This window comes from Aedes aegypti, chromosome 3, assembly GCF_002204515.2.
Source record: "Aedes aegypti strain LVP_AGWG chromosome 3, AaegL5.0 Primary Assembly, whole genome shotgun sequence".
Classification (NCBI taxonomy): domain Eukaryota; kingdom Metazoa; phylum Arthropoda; class Insecta; order Diptera; family Culicidae; genus Aedes; species Aedes aegypti.
The window spans coordinates 108782070-108796460 of NC_035109.1; the positions used below are offsets into that span (position 1 = coordinate 108782070).

A 14391-nucleotide genomic window follows, 5' to 3' on the forward strand; every position below is an offset into this window, starting at 1 on the left:
ATGCGATCCATGGACAAGGGGGAAATATACGACTTATACATGATCGATGAGTTTCTAAATGTTATATATAAACTTTAAAAGTTTTGGATTTGGGTATGCGTTATGAGATCATGAAAACATTTTATTAATACTTATTTATTTATTTATTGTTATTCAATTTTTTTACAATATCGAACACTTTTGCATCATTATCAGTACAGTTCGAGTATAGTTTTGCTTTAATTTTATTTTCTGACAATGGAATGAAACAGTGAAATTTTTGGGTTCCTTGGATCGTTTTCGCGTTATTATATTGCTCGCTGAGCTCTGATGCCGTTAATTCGTACTCTTCAGTAGTAGTAAAACAAAATGATAATTTTGTTAAATCTTCTTCTTTTCTGCGATTCGCCCAATCAAATAGTTCTTTTGCAGTTTTAATTGGATGCTCACGTTCTTTGGCTAAACTTGCTCTTGTGGCCATGCGCTTTATGGTTCCTCCAATAGCATCACAAGGACCTTTGCCATGTGACGTAGCAAAGAAATGCCATTCTGCATCAATTCCGTACTTTGATTTAAATTGACATAGGCTCGAAAAATTCTTACGGTTTTTGTACTGCGATGCTGCTCCATCAGACATGAAATATATCTTTCTGATTTCTTTATCCTTATCAACGCGTAAAAAGTTAATCATTTTGGCAATGAACAAATTTACAGATACTGAGTCGTGTCTTAAATCTTCGGAAATTACAATAAAACTAAAATGTTCAATTTGCGTACTTCCATTGAAATAAATAACGAATGGATGAATTGTAGCTTGTTGTACGTTCCAGTGATGGGACTGCACTTCATCTTGCAATACAAAGCTATAGTTTTCAGAAAAATCACAAATGACTAAAAATTCACCATCTTGTAATGTATTTTTCGTATTTTTTTAAAAGCGGGATTGCTCTGTTTTAATAAAGTCGTGAGGAATTAAACTTTCTAATTTCAAGCAAAAAAATGACACAAACTCATCTACAGGTTTTACAATAGTTTCTAGGTCACACCTATTCGTGATCACCCATTGCTCAAATGATAACTGATCAATATAATTTTCTTCAAACTCAGCGAATAAAGTATTTTCCAATGATGAAGAATCTGGACAATCCGAACAAGATCGTAGATAGCAATTTGATGTTGTATTTTCACACAAAAGACTACCAGTTAACATTTTAATATTCTTTGATAAATTGATTCTTTTCAAACTATGTAAGATTAGGTTAATATTTTCGTGTGTTGTGCACACACAAACATTATGTGTTCCTGAATTCGATAGAAGCTTGCATTGCCTTGAACGAAGGCTTGCAAATGAGGAAAAACCTACCTTAATATTTTCGTTAATTTCCTTGAAGCGTGTATACGCTTCTTTCAAAGTAGTCATCATTAATCGTTTTTGGATTGCTTGACGCTTTCCATCTTTTTTTACAGATACATAATCTTTTTGGCCAGGCATAGCTCTACTTACTTCATCGTCTTCAAAATATTGAATTATTTTTTCTTTTGTCTCATCTGTTAATGAAGTACTCGACCTAGCATTTTTGGTTGCAAGACAGTTATTTTTGAATTGTTTTGCCTCTTTTGCTGTATTTCTATTGGTTTTGAACTCATCAATGGCGTCTTGAATAGACCACGAGCTTGGCAGCATCGACAAAATCAATAATTTTTCTTTCCTTGTCGTGGCTAGATTCGAGAACCTTTCCTTCATATTCATAATTACCTCATCGTAGTCTGTATTTTCCACATCCTCAGGTCCTAATTTGAAGAGGTTTCTTCGTACAGCTTCGTTGATTTCACGGTATTTTTTCTCGGGATAATTGACGTAACCCATCTTCGTCCATTTAATCGGAGTCACTTTTATTCCAGCTATCCCTTCGTTGAAGCGTTCGATGTTGACCTTCTGGATGCACTCATCTTCTGATTGATTTGTTGAAACAGATGTCGCTGATGGTACCGTGGCAAGACTATCTGCACTTGGTACTTCTGGTAACTCCTCAGTTGTTGTCGGTGCATCTAGTAATTCCTCAGTTGTTGTTGTTTTCGAACTTCCTGCAACCTGATCCACCGATGATGTACAGATTGCCCGTTTGTCAACGTTTAAACGTCAGGACGTACAAATGCGTAAATTTGTATTCAATGTAGACATTGGAGCATAACCAGCCGCTTTCAGTTTATCTATGGTGCTTTCGGTGAGATTTCGTAGCTCTTTCGAACACTTTTTTTTCTGCAAACGGCCTGCAACAGTTGAGAAAGCGACTACTCATGTTGCTCGTTAGATTTTAATAAACAAAATCACTTTTAAGTTTTTGCTGACTAGTTTGGTGTCGTTTGCTTGACTGAAGAAAAATTTTACAATTAAATCTTTTATAACCATAGTGGTAGCATATTTTTAGCTTTTTCGTGAGTATGTTCATGGTATGTACCTATCATGTTTTTGATGTTGTTGAAGTTACTCGCTTTCTCCCAAATATGATTAACAAAGTCTATTCTCTACCAAGGCGGGTCTATACCCAGGTGTAATCAGATTTTAACTTTGTGGAGAAAACCAGCGCCGAGAAAACCGACCTGCTTTACGTATACTAGATCACCTGGGTATAGACCCGCCTTGTTCTCTACGAGATAAACTTTTTGCAGGTAAACTAGTCGTATACCTGTATAGAAAACTTTTTTTGTAGCTTTTGTCTTCAATATTAGATTTCTTATAGGTTTCTTTTATCAAAAGGTTTCAACACTATTGTGAGAATTTTTCTTCAGTTACGTACAATAAAACATATGACACTATCAAGACTTTAGATCACAGCACTGAATCGCGTCTAACTTTCTTATAGATGCTATAATAGTTATGAATAATTAAATAAAATATCATGAAAACAACATGTTAACCTCATGTGGTACCCTTAACAAAAAATTCAGCAACAAACTGCGGTCCTAAAAAAATTAACAATGAAAAAAAAAAAACTTTTCACTAAGTGTCAAATTTGTGAAATATTTGAAATGTCATAACTTTTTTGTTTATTGGCTTACCATCACCAAATTTTTATGGTAGATAGCTAATATAATGGACCGTTTTCCCTCAAAAAACTACGTTGGTATTCCGATAGGGTTTGGGATATTTGAGTTTTTGTGACAAAAATGATGTTTTTTAATGCAAAAAAATTTTTTTTTACTGTGTGTATTTGTTTTGGAATCTTTATTTAGTTGTCTAACTTTGTTTCTTTAGTTGTCTAACAATCGAACGAACCGTTTTTGCTGTGCAGCTTTTTGAATATTTTTGAACCATTTTCACATACACCTTTTTGAAAAGTTAGTCGTGACTCAACTTGAAGATTTGATATCGGAAAATGACGATTTAGATGAAACTGAAAAACTGTGCAAAGTTTCAGATATTTTGGAAATGGTCGATCAGAATCGACTTGCATGCCTCCGTGGAATCCCTCTGGTGTATTCTGGATTTTACAACATTCAATTATAAAATTGACCGATTTATCAACAAGTTGTAAGATTTTTGAGACTTGATTCGAGATCAGTGATCCCAAATTTAGTAAATAGCATAACTCTTTATTTTTGGAAACGTGTCACGGTAATTGATCAACTTCACCCCGGAATCTAAAATTCCATTTTTTGATTTCTAAAAAAATGTTTTTGTTAACATGATAACTAGTCGTTAAAATTTCGTTTGTATAATTCGATAAACATCCAACCAGTACAGGTTTTAAACATATTTGGATGAGAATATATGCATCCTACTAGGAATTATAGAACAGCATCGCTCAAAAACGATCAACTTCACCCCATTTTACGGTATATTGAACAGATGATAAACAGTTAAATTTATTTTTCAAGCTTTCTGCTGATCTTTTTTGCTAAATCGTGGGTAGGACAATCCTTTGACTGTCCTACCCAGGTGTTTTTGTACGTAGTACATGTCCTACCTGTCCTACCCACTTCCCGCGCCACTGCCCCCAAGGATTCCATTGATTAATAGGCCTTGGGATCTACGACCGTAGGTAGCCATTTTGGATTCCAAAATGGCATCGGAAATCGATTTTCGTCATCCCCTCGTCGTGCCCTTTCCGAAAATACCCAAATTGCATGAGTTTCCAACGATTTTTCCTAACCAGAGGTCGCCATCTTGGATTCCAAAATGGCGTCGGACATCGATTTTTGTCATCTCCACTTTATGCCCGTTCTGAAATTATCCATATTTCAACGGTTTTCCCCAACCGGAGGGCAATCCATTACATAATTTCCCAATTGTCTAAACTCAATTTACGCACTGCGTGAAAAAGTGACGTAAATTGAGTTTACTTCGTAAAAAAATGGCTTAAGATGAGGTTGTGTAAAAAAAGACTTCGTTAATTGAGGTTTAAGTGTACCAAATTCCAGTTTCTTACACGGTAAATGATTCTGTAACTGAACTTTTCCATTATTAGCCTGGGTTGATTGAATTTCACCATTTGATTGTTGGACCCACATCATAAATATTTCTCACCTTCTCATGTTATGTTGTGCCTTATTCTGAGGTTTTTTGCATCACCAAGAAAGATTTATCATAAGTGATTTAAAAATGAAAAAGTACAAAATTCATAAGATACTATGAACTACAAATTAAAAAATATGGATGAAAACCAGTGGGGTTTGTATCTTATGACAAATACACGTATGGCCGCCTTCAGTGTCGTGTACTTGACTCGACTTGTCCGGGTCTCTGACCTATTTTTCACAACCAAATGTTCGTGATCTTTTGGCTCTTTTTCCACAACTTTCAGCCGATTTCAATGAAATTTTGACGCAAGCCCACAACACTATGCAAGTTTCATGACTTAAACTTGAATCCCAACTCGAACGATCGGTTCCAGCTTTTTGCGGATGTCTCGGGGGGTCTGTTCGAAGGTCATTTGAGACATTTCTACAATTATTTTACACGGATCAAACAAAACAAAATTGTTTGTAACATTACATTAGTATACTTCGACTCTTGCAACTCGTTTGGAACCATTTTGGCCGGTTCCAGATTCCCTAGAACAGATTCCTGGGACAGTAAATGGGGATCAAAATTTGATCAGCACAAACCATATCAATCTTGAGGATTTTTCGCCGGGAGTATAATATGATGCATATTGAGTTTCCTATTTTGCAATACAAGGTCATTAACAAGTACTTCCGGGATGCTCTGAAGCCGATTCAGGAAATATTTTTTGCACATATGATGATTTACAAATGTTTCCGGGATATTCTAGAGCCGATTCCGGGACCTTAGAATGATGCATGTTGAGAAATTTCTTGCGTTAAAGGGTCATTTACAAATACTTCCGGAACATCCCGGAGCCAATTCCGTGACCCCAGAAAAGGAAATCAATCCAATGATTGCGAACCCTATTATGCGTCACATTAATTTACAAGATTTTTCGTCATTATGCGATGCTTACAGAATAATTTCTTGTAACGTAGGGTAATTTACAAGTTCTTCTCGGATGTGTTGGAGCCGATTCCGGGACATTGAAAAACGACATCAATCCGATGATTGCTATCATGTGACACATCTTCAAGATTTTACGCCAGGAGTATACTACCCATTAAGGCATAATTGCTCCATATGGAAAAAGTAGGCATTGAGAAAATAGCGCTCAAAGTTTAAAGTTTGTTGTCTCATACAAATGTTCATAATTGTCTAGTATATTGTTGCATGCCATAACTCATTTTGCGCAGATAACTCATTTTGTTTATGATGATTAGCCAAAAATATAAACTTGGCGCAATTCTCGTTTTACAGTTGCTATTTGGGTTAAATGTTCATGTAGGGACTGTTATGTTTTATTTTTCAATATTGGAATGCACCAATTTCATATTTTTCCACAACATTTTTGAACAAAGTGTGCTAAATTATATATGCCTTGTCAAATATATATTGAAACATGAATGTTGCGATGATAAAAGGTGTTGGTTCAAAAATTCATATGGGATAGTTATGCTTTTATGGGCGGTATAGTGCAGGTCCGGTGACAGCTCCAGAATATCCTACAAGTAATTGTTATTGTCTCATGATAGGGTTAGGAATCATCAGAGATTTTTCTGAAGAAGCCTCCTGAAATTTCTTCCAAAGTGCATTCTGGAATACTAGTGGGAATTTCCACATGAACAGTTCCAGCCTTTGAGGTAATTCATTCCAGTGTAGGCCACACAAATTTCTCGAAGATTTCGCACAAAGTTTCTCCATAGATCCCACACAACCAGATGTCGCATAAAACTTCACGTAATAACTCGTTAGTCATACCAATTACATCAAACCCGCAAACATAGTAGATGAAATCGTCAGTTTGATGTGTTTTCTCGCATAAAACGCTATATTCTGAGTTCATTTGTGCATTTTGTTTCATCTCGTACACTCGTACAAAGTAAGTCGAATCAATCCGCCGTGACAGCTGTCAAATCAATATTTGTTATCATAAGTTAAGTCGCATAACATTACTTATTAGTTCAGTAGAAAATTTATACACTCGCATTGTATTCCGTTTTTCATCGCATGATTTATGCACTTATGTCAGATTGTACGACATTTCCCAGAATTACGTTCTCCAGAATTGGACATTCCCCAGAAATCCATTCCCCAGAATGGAACATTCCCCAGAAAACCATTCCCCAGAATGGGACATTCCCCAGAAAAAAAATAACAAGAGATCTTTGAGGTTTTCAAATCCAGGAAAATGGTAAATAGTAAATAGTGAATGCATCTAACTGGAAAATTCGAGGAAAACCATAATTTTCATAGGTAAAACATTTTCGTACTGTTTTTTTTTTTATTTTTAACGGTAGGACTTTCGGTTTGTTGCAGTCTTTCATTTATTGAATGGAGAATCTTTAAATCAAAAATTCTTTAAAATTAACCACCTATGGTCGGAAATGTAATTCGAACCATTTGGACGATTTTAATATTTTTTTTGACGATTTTCTCGTCTAAAAAGTTGAAATTTAGCGTGACATAATATGTGTACCATCCCTAACTATTTAGACAATAAACCTAGGAAGAACAGCATATGTTCAAAAGAAAGGAGAATATGCCATGAAAGCCGAAAAACAAATTCCATTAATTTACTTTGTGACATATTACACTACACCAATCTCCCTTTGAAAGTACAATTAGAAAGAACAGCCAATTTTAAAAGAAGGAAGAATAACTATGAAAACAAAAAACAATAGCTTGGATCAAGTTTGATCATAAAACACTGTATGGCATATGTAGGAACAGCTTATTTTAAACGGTTGAGCTACTTTTCCTCGAATGTCGGTTTCCCAAATGTCGTTTCCCCGAACGCCAGTTCCCAGAATGCCAATGCCCCGAACAACTCGTTTCCCCGAATAGCCTAGTTTCCGAAAAGTTTTTAGCTCTTATAATTATCATAACTTTTTGTGTTTCGAGGTGGTAACGAACCGGTCATCTAATATGCACCCTTCTTCACTTGATTGGCGGTTCTTTCGAGTTTCACCATCATTGGCATTTTTGGCAAGATATATTTAGTCGAGGATGTTGAACGTCATCCTCTATATTATCTTCTTCTTTTAATTGCTAATCATTCATTCTAGTTCAGCACCCAGTCCTTAAAGACTATTCTTGCACCTGTTTGAACTACATCACTATTCGGGGAAACGGGTCATTCGGAGAGGTGGCATTCAGGGAAATGATATTCAGGAAAACGACAGTAGCACAATTATGAAATTGATTAAGACACAATTAAGGAAATTTTTAAACAGCATTTTCCTCCTAAGATTATGGTTGGGTCTGCCGATGAACCACTTAGCCACAAAACCACATTTTCCCCTTCGTGATTTTTTGACCGTACAAACTTTTTGAAATTTGTATGCCACCTCCCCCCCCCCCTTTCATAGAAGACCAAATGATTTATGGACGGCAGCTTAGATGGTTTGCCTGAGAAAAAGGAAGCAAACACTCGCCGTTCAAAAGATTTTTTAATTCAATTCCGATATTATTCGCTTGAGATCCATAATAATGAATTTGACTAAATAATATTTTGGGTGAATCGACGTTTGTGTCCGGAATTCGAAGCTTCTGGGAATTCGGATCAATTCAGTAGTTACATTTCTTAACGACAAAAAAACTAAACTACCATTTTTTCCATTCTTTACAAACGTATAAAACCCATTCTGGAGAATGTCCTATTCTGGGGAATGGTTTTCTGGGAAATGTCCCATTCTGGGGAATGGGTTTCTGGGGAACGTAATTCTGGGGAATGTCGTTCTGGAGTTTGACTTTCTGGGAAATGTCCTACAACCCTTATGTCACCTCCACTTTTTTACGCAAAAGGCCTTGGCCTTTTCGCGACATCTTATACGTGAAATTCTGCACATGTAAATGTCACTTAGTATTTGACATGCCATTCTTTCAAAATATTTGCCATGAAAATTACGCAAAGAATTATCACCAGAAATTTCCCAAAAATTCCTTCAGTTATTACATTAAATTTGTCTAACAATTTATTTAGTAATGATTGCAAGGTTCCAACAAGAATTTTCCAAAGATTCATCAATAAATTATTTAAAAAAAACCTTGATTTCTTAACTATTTATTTCAGAAATTTCAGAAGAAACTTCACAATTGATTCTTCTAAAATTTTTCAATACGGAAAAGTTGTAGATCTAGTTATAACCTACGACTATGCTTGCACACCGTAAGCTTTAAAATGTTATGGGGCAATTTTCAAGTTTTTAAAGTGTTTTTGCAATGAATTTTCTGAATCTAATAACGTTCACAGTGTTGATATCAAAAGTTGGCTTTTCAAATGCTGCCATTGATCAGATCAACTCCACGAGTTATTGGCATGTCATAATCTAGTTTTTCACTTAAATTGGCTTATAATTTCAAAATTACAAGAATTACAAAATGTGCATCATCATCCTCTACAACTCATATGAAGACCACATTCGTGTAGAACTGAAAACAAAAAGAGTTAGACAAAAAAAAAAGATTTTTCGAGTCCATCCTAAGTTGGAACTTTCAGAATCAATTTATTTAGCTCAAATAAAGAGTTGGACTTTAAGTGTCTTCGACAAAGTTGTTCATAAAAACCAATTCTAAAAGTTCGCAGAAAAGCATAACCACAAATTTTCTAAAACAAAAAAGTTTAAGCCAAAATTAAATCCTAAACAAGGGCAACCCTGTTCAGCTTTTTTCTTAGAAGATGCATATTTAATTACGAACACCTTTTCTGAAGACATAATACGATTGAAATTACCGAGAACAGAAAAAAAAGCACTTTTTTCCTGCTGAAATGTCGATGCGGACCATCGTGGAACCTAAAAAAATGTTCCAGGTATGTTTCATAAAATTTATCCAAGAACTACTTTCAAAATGCCTGTGGGGTTCTTACAGAAATTTCTCTAACAAATCCTTAAAATTCCCAAGAAACTTAAAATTCCTGGAATTCTGTGAGGAATTCCTCTGGTGATTCTGCCGAGTTTTAAACGATTTCTCTTGGATTTTCTGAAAAAAAAAAAAATCTGCAGGAATTTCTACCGGATACTATTAGATTTATCCAGGTTCACTAATATCATGTTGGTTTCCACTTGGAATATCTAAAGATAATCCTCAATGATTTCATCTAGGAATTTCTTCAATGTTTTTTATAGGGATACCTAATAAATTGTTCAAGTATTTTTCCAGAGATTTCTTCATAAGTTTTGCCAAGATTTTGTCTAGGAACTTTTCAGGAAATTTTTTATGGCTCTTCTTAGAGACTTCTTTACAAATCATCCTAGAATCGATCTGGAAAATTCATCAGAAATTCTTTCAAAGAATTTTGTTTTTTTTTTTTTCAAAGATTTTACTATAAATGCTTGTAAGAATTCTCTTGAGCATTCCTTCAAGATTGATTCCTTATTGATTTTTTCATTTTTTAAGTCGATTTCAAAGTCTGATAGAAATTTTTGGTAGCTATATAGTGTAGAGTAAAGTGGGGCAAAAGTTCGAGTGGAGTAAGAGTTTCTTTTTAAGATTTCTAGCTCAATTCAAAATAAATCTTATAAATGTCATTGTGGTTCGAATGCTATTCAAGTAAGAGACTTTTACTCCAAATATCATAAAAATCGATTGAGATTTGTAAAAGTTATGGCTATTTGTTGTTTTTCGACGTGAATATTGTAATTTTTGGTCAAACTTTCGTTGCATGGAACCAATTGAAGATAAAATCTTTTTCAATATTTTATGTAAGGGCGTTTATAGGCCTATCATAAGGTTGCTTTGAAGTGTATTAGATTTTGCATAAATGCTTGAAAACAATTTTTGGCCCATAGTGGGGCAAAAGTTCGAATCAGCGGGGCAAAAGTTCGACCCATGTATAAAATCACGGAAAAATGGGCAAATTGCCTAAAATCCATATATTATCTACAAATTTAGTTATATTTGTCTGATCGTGTGAAAACTGTCACCAAAATTTTACATTTCCACTTAGTTTTGCGAAAAACTGCTATTTTTGAGTATATTACAATTAACCCGGTTTTGGGCATTTTTTTTTGTGAAAATTTAGTGTGTATTTTTCGTCAAACTTAAGTTTACGGCTGGTGTAAAGTATGCCTGTCATAAAAGGATCGATATGTTGGGTTTTAGCCAGCGAAGTTTTGCCCGACACTAGATTCGAACTCTTGCCCCACCAGTGGAGCAAAAGTTCGAATAAGACAATCAATTTTGAAACTGTTATAACTAAAAATGGGTAAATATTTTGACACAAGTTTGTTTAGCAAAATTATAGCCAATATGTTGAAGGTTCATTGTATGGTATTTGTTTTGTTTTAACTGCTATTGTTTTCCTGGAAACTTTGATTATACCACTAAGTTCGAAGTTTTGCCCCACCTTACTCTATATATGAAATATTCCAGTACCCACTTTTTGGACAAGTATATTTTGGCCGCTATTCAAGATTTTCACTTGGTCCAATAAAATCTATGCTAAAATTCAAATATTTTAGCTGGACCATGTTGAAGTTGCTGGAACAGCATGGGAAAATCCAAGAAAGTGGCATAAATCTGCCCCAATGATGGTTTTGACTGTTTTTCTCTGTTTCACAGCAGTCCCAATGGAGCGCAGTATATTATTATTCGCATCATATTTCAGTCCTACATTGATGGGGCCCAAATAAGAAGCCTCTCTTACTCAGTTTGCCAAAAGGTGCGGGTGGTAGCCTCTTTCGCGCTATGATTACGGAAGATGATAGCAAACGAAGGGAGAAGAAATGGAAGACGATTTCCTCGACATAATGGGCCACTACTCTCGTTGCTCTGCAATTGAAGATATAAATAACGAAACTAAAAAAATCTCTACGGATTCGTTGCAACTGAAATTGCGCGATCCTACAATGGTGTGAAGAAAATAAAATTTGGACAAAACATTTTTTTTACTAGATCGAAGAAATATTAAATCTTTATATGATATTTAGTGTTCTCATTGTTTCATAAGCAACTATTCACATATTTCGTATATATTTTGGACTATATAAGAATTATGATTTTATTGGAATTTCAATAAGGAATCATATGAATACAGAACAATACACTGTATGATAGGTATATTTAATAACATCACAAATATAGAAATCCCAAATTCATTTCTGGTGCTTTTTTATATGGATTTAGACATTGTGGGAATTGAGGAACTTTTTCAGGATAATCGGAAGGCACTTTACAATGAGAATCTACAAGGCAAAATAAACAATAATCGATTATCGACTCCGCGCGAATGTGATGATTGCCGTGTTTCTGATTCCGTTGGGTTTGTTTTTGCAACATGATATGCCCGGAATGATTGTTCCGATTGGAATTGGATTGCTTCATCTGGCGTGGAGCACGGTAAAGGGGATTATTTCAGCACCCATGTTGGCTGGGAAACTGTGAAAACTGGGTATAAAACAAATACCGAAAGTAATGATTCATCAACTCCTAAAGGGGGGATCTGTTTTTGCCTTCAATCGAATTTGATCCCACTCCAGAAGAGTGACAACTCGTGTGAAAATCATTCACTTTCATCTTTGATACACACATGCCTGCGGAACGCGGGCTCCGAAATTTGATTTGTCATTTCGGAAGGATGCATGGGGTAATTAGGATTTACATCAAGGAGGGTCAACCACCTCAAAGCGTAACAATGAGAGTTTCTCTCCTCTCTCGCTGTCTTTCAATTATTACAGTGCAATACTGAAGATTTCGTGAAGTTTTTCACTTTGAATCGAAAGATAATGTCCTTGGATAGTTTTATAATAATAATTTTCGGTCGATTCCTTAAGAGACCCATCGCTATTTCTTGAGTTAATCGAATTTAGGTTAACTTTTGCGTTCAATTCCATTTAATTTAAGCGCTAAATTGATGTAATGTACATTTTTTTTTTTTTTGGTAGCAGTTTATGTTTGTTTTTATTTTTCGTAGGGCTGGGGTGATATGGCCCTCTAGCAACGCCCATGGAAGGACATCCGTTTCTTTGACAGTCAGTGGCGATGACGACGACGACGAATGCGATTACCGTTCTCCGCTGATACCCCCGTTTGTTTTCGTGATTGATCTGGCTTAAAGTGTCTGGGCTCTTTGCATGACTGCGCCCGAACGATGGGAGACACTTTTTTTAAGTGGTTTGTAATTTTAAGACTTTCGGCTACTGGTTATCGCACCTTGGGGGCTCTGATGAAGAGTCCGGTTTTTCCGTTGATTTTTTAGGGCCTTCACTTATAGGATTTTGTTTGGTTTCTTTTCAGGCCATGTCCGGTTTCCTGATGATGCTTACGCAAAATGGGAAGCTACTCTACATTTCCGATAATGCGGCCGAGTACCTGGGACATTCGATGGTAAGTAGCGAACATTGTTGTATTGAACGCTTTTTTCGGTTAAAGTATCGTAATTATCAACTGCTTCATCAAATTGCATCGCCATGCAATTACTTTACTTAGTGTCATGTTTGTACCTCCCAGCGTGCTACAACGTTGATTTTTTTTTTGTAAATTTTGTACAATATTGCTGTTTGCCTTTGAGGTGCAAATCTTCACTAAACGTCCTCCAAATGCGGTAACACAAAACAATCAAAGGACTCCTAGCAACGATCATAAAATCACCGTCGACCTAGCAAGAAAAATGTATCTTTGACATCGTATTTCTTGTGGAAAATCTTATCGCGTTTGGTGTTCTCGCATTTGAAATTTGCATTTCAAACGCACACAGCAATATTGATCCTAAAAAACTGCCTAGGGGAACACCAGCTCTTTCAAGAAGTCTTTCAGATTTATAATTCTTATAATTTACCTGAAGTTTACGACTTGACTGATATTATTCTAAAAATATATGTTGGAAAATCAAGTTTTTCAATTTTACAACCGATCCAAACTCTGTCAAATGCTTTTTTCTATGCCTGGAAGTGCAAGACCAGTATAAAAGCCTTCAGAGTCAATTTAAATTTCAAAGAAACGCCATTTTTTCATGTTTTGAACCCTACTTGCAAAGAAGTTGTGAGTTCATAGACTTTCTTTAGTTTATAGTACCAACTATAATGAAAGAAGTGATTTTCTATTGCGATTATCAGCAGCTTCAACAAATTGCACCGCCATGAAGTGAGATGCAAGTTGATATCCACCTCACACTTTTATGCTTTTGATTATCTCTCTTTCAGATAATTGCTCGTATCACGTTACTTAGTCTCATGTTCGCACCACCCACCATGTAAAGTTTTCTGATATTTTCATCATTCAAGATGATTGCTTCCAGGTTGCTCCAAAGATCACCATTTCTCGAAATTAACCGATTGAATTGACAATCCAAAGTCGTCATGGGTTATTTTCAGCGGTGACTTACCATGTTCCCAGAAGCATCGTGTCATTCTCAATTCATTCGACGAAACTACAATCGCCTTGAATAGGTATCGGGCAACCAACTTCATTTATGCAATTATCTATCCGCGCTGATCTTATCAGCAGCAGTTGCACGTCAGCGTTCATAAACAACTCGGCCCTCCTAACAAGCCTTTCACACGAGGACAGTTGATCAGTGCGGTCTGTATTAGGGGTAGACGGGGTAATTTGAAATTGATAAAAACTATCATACTATGCAGTTCTATGTCTCATTTGAGTTTTTGCAGCATAATCTGAATTTCATAGATAGTTTTTGAGAAACCATTAAGCATGACTTTTACTCCTTGGGTTTCCAAAATCGTTTCTGATTTATTTTTTTAAGGTAGAAATAAGAAAATATTTTTCTAAGAGGAGCATAAAAAAAGATAAAGGGATCGTATGAAATTATCAAATTTACTGAAATTCCTTTCATTTTAGAGATATTGCAGTAACGCGTTTTACTTCGACGGTGCTTTTTATACCTAGTTCTCCTATAACCCGTA

The 14391-nt window shown here is 35.4% G+C and overlaps 1 protein-coding gene across 1 annotated transcript in view; it reads left to right on the forward strand.

Annotated features, from left to right (window-relative positions):
- Positions 1-14391, forward strand: part of LOC5570162 (neuronal PAS domain-containing protein 4) — a 201156-nt gene that overhangs the window by 128145 nt on the left and 58620 nt on the right. Inside the window, exon 5 of the mRNA XM_021850707.1 lies at positions 12767-12856. Within this exon, the coding sequence (XP_021706399.1) occupies positions 12767-12856 (90 nt within the window). The remainder of the gene's footprint in view (positions 1-12766; positions 12857-14391) is intronic.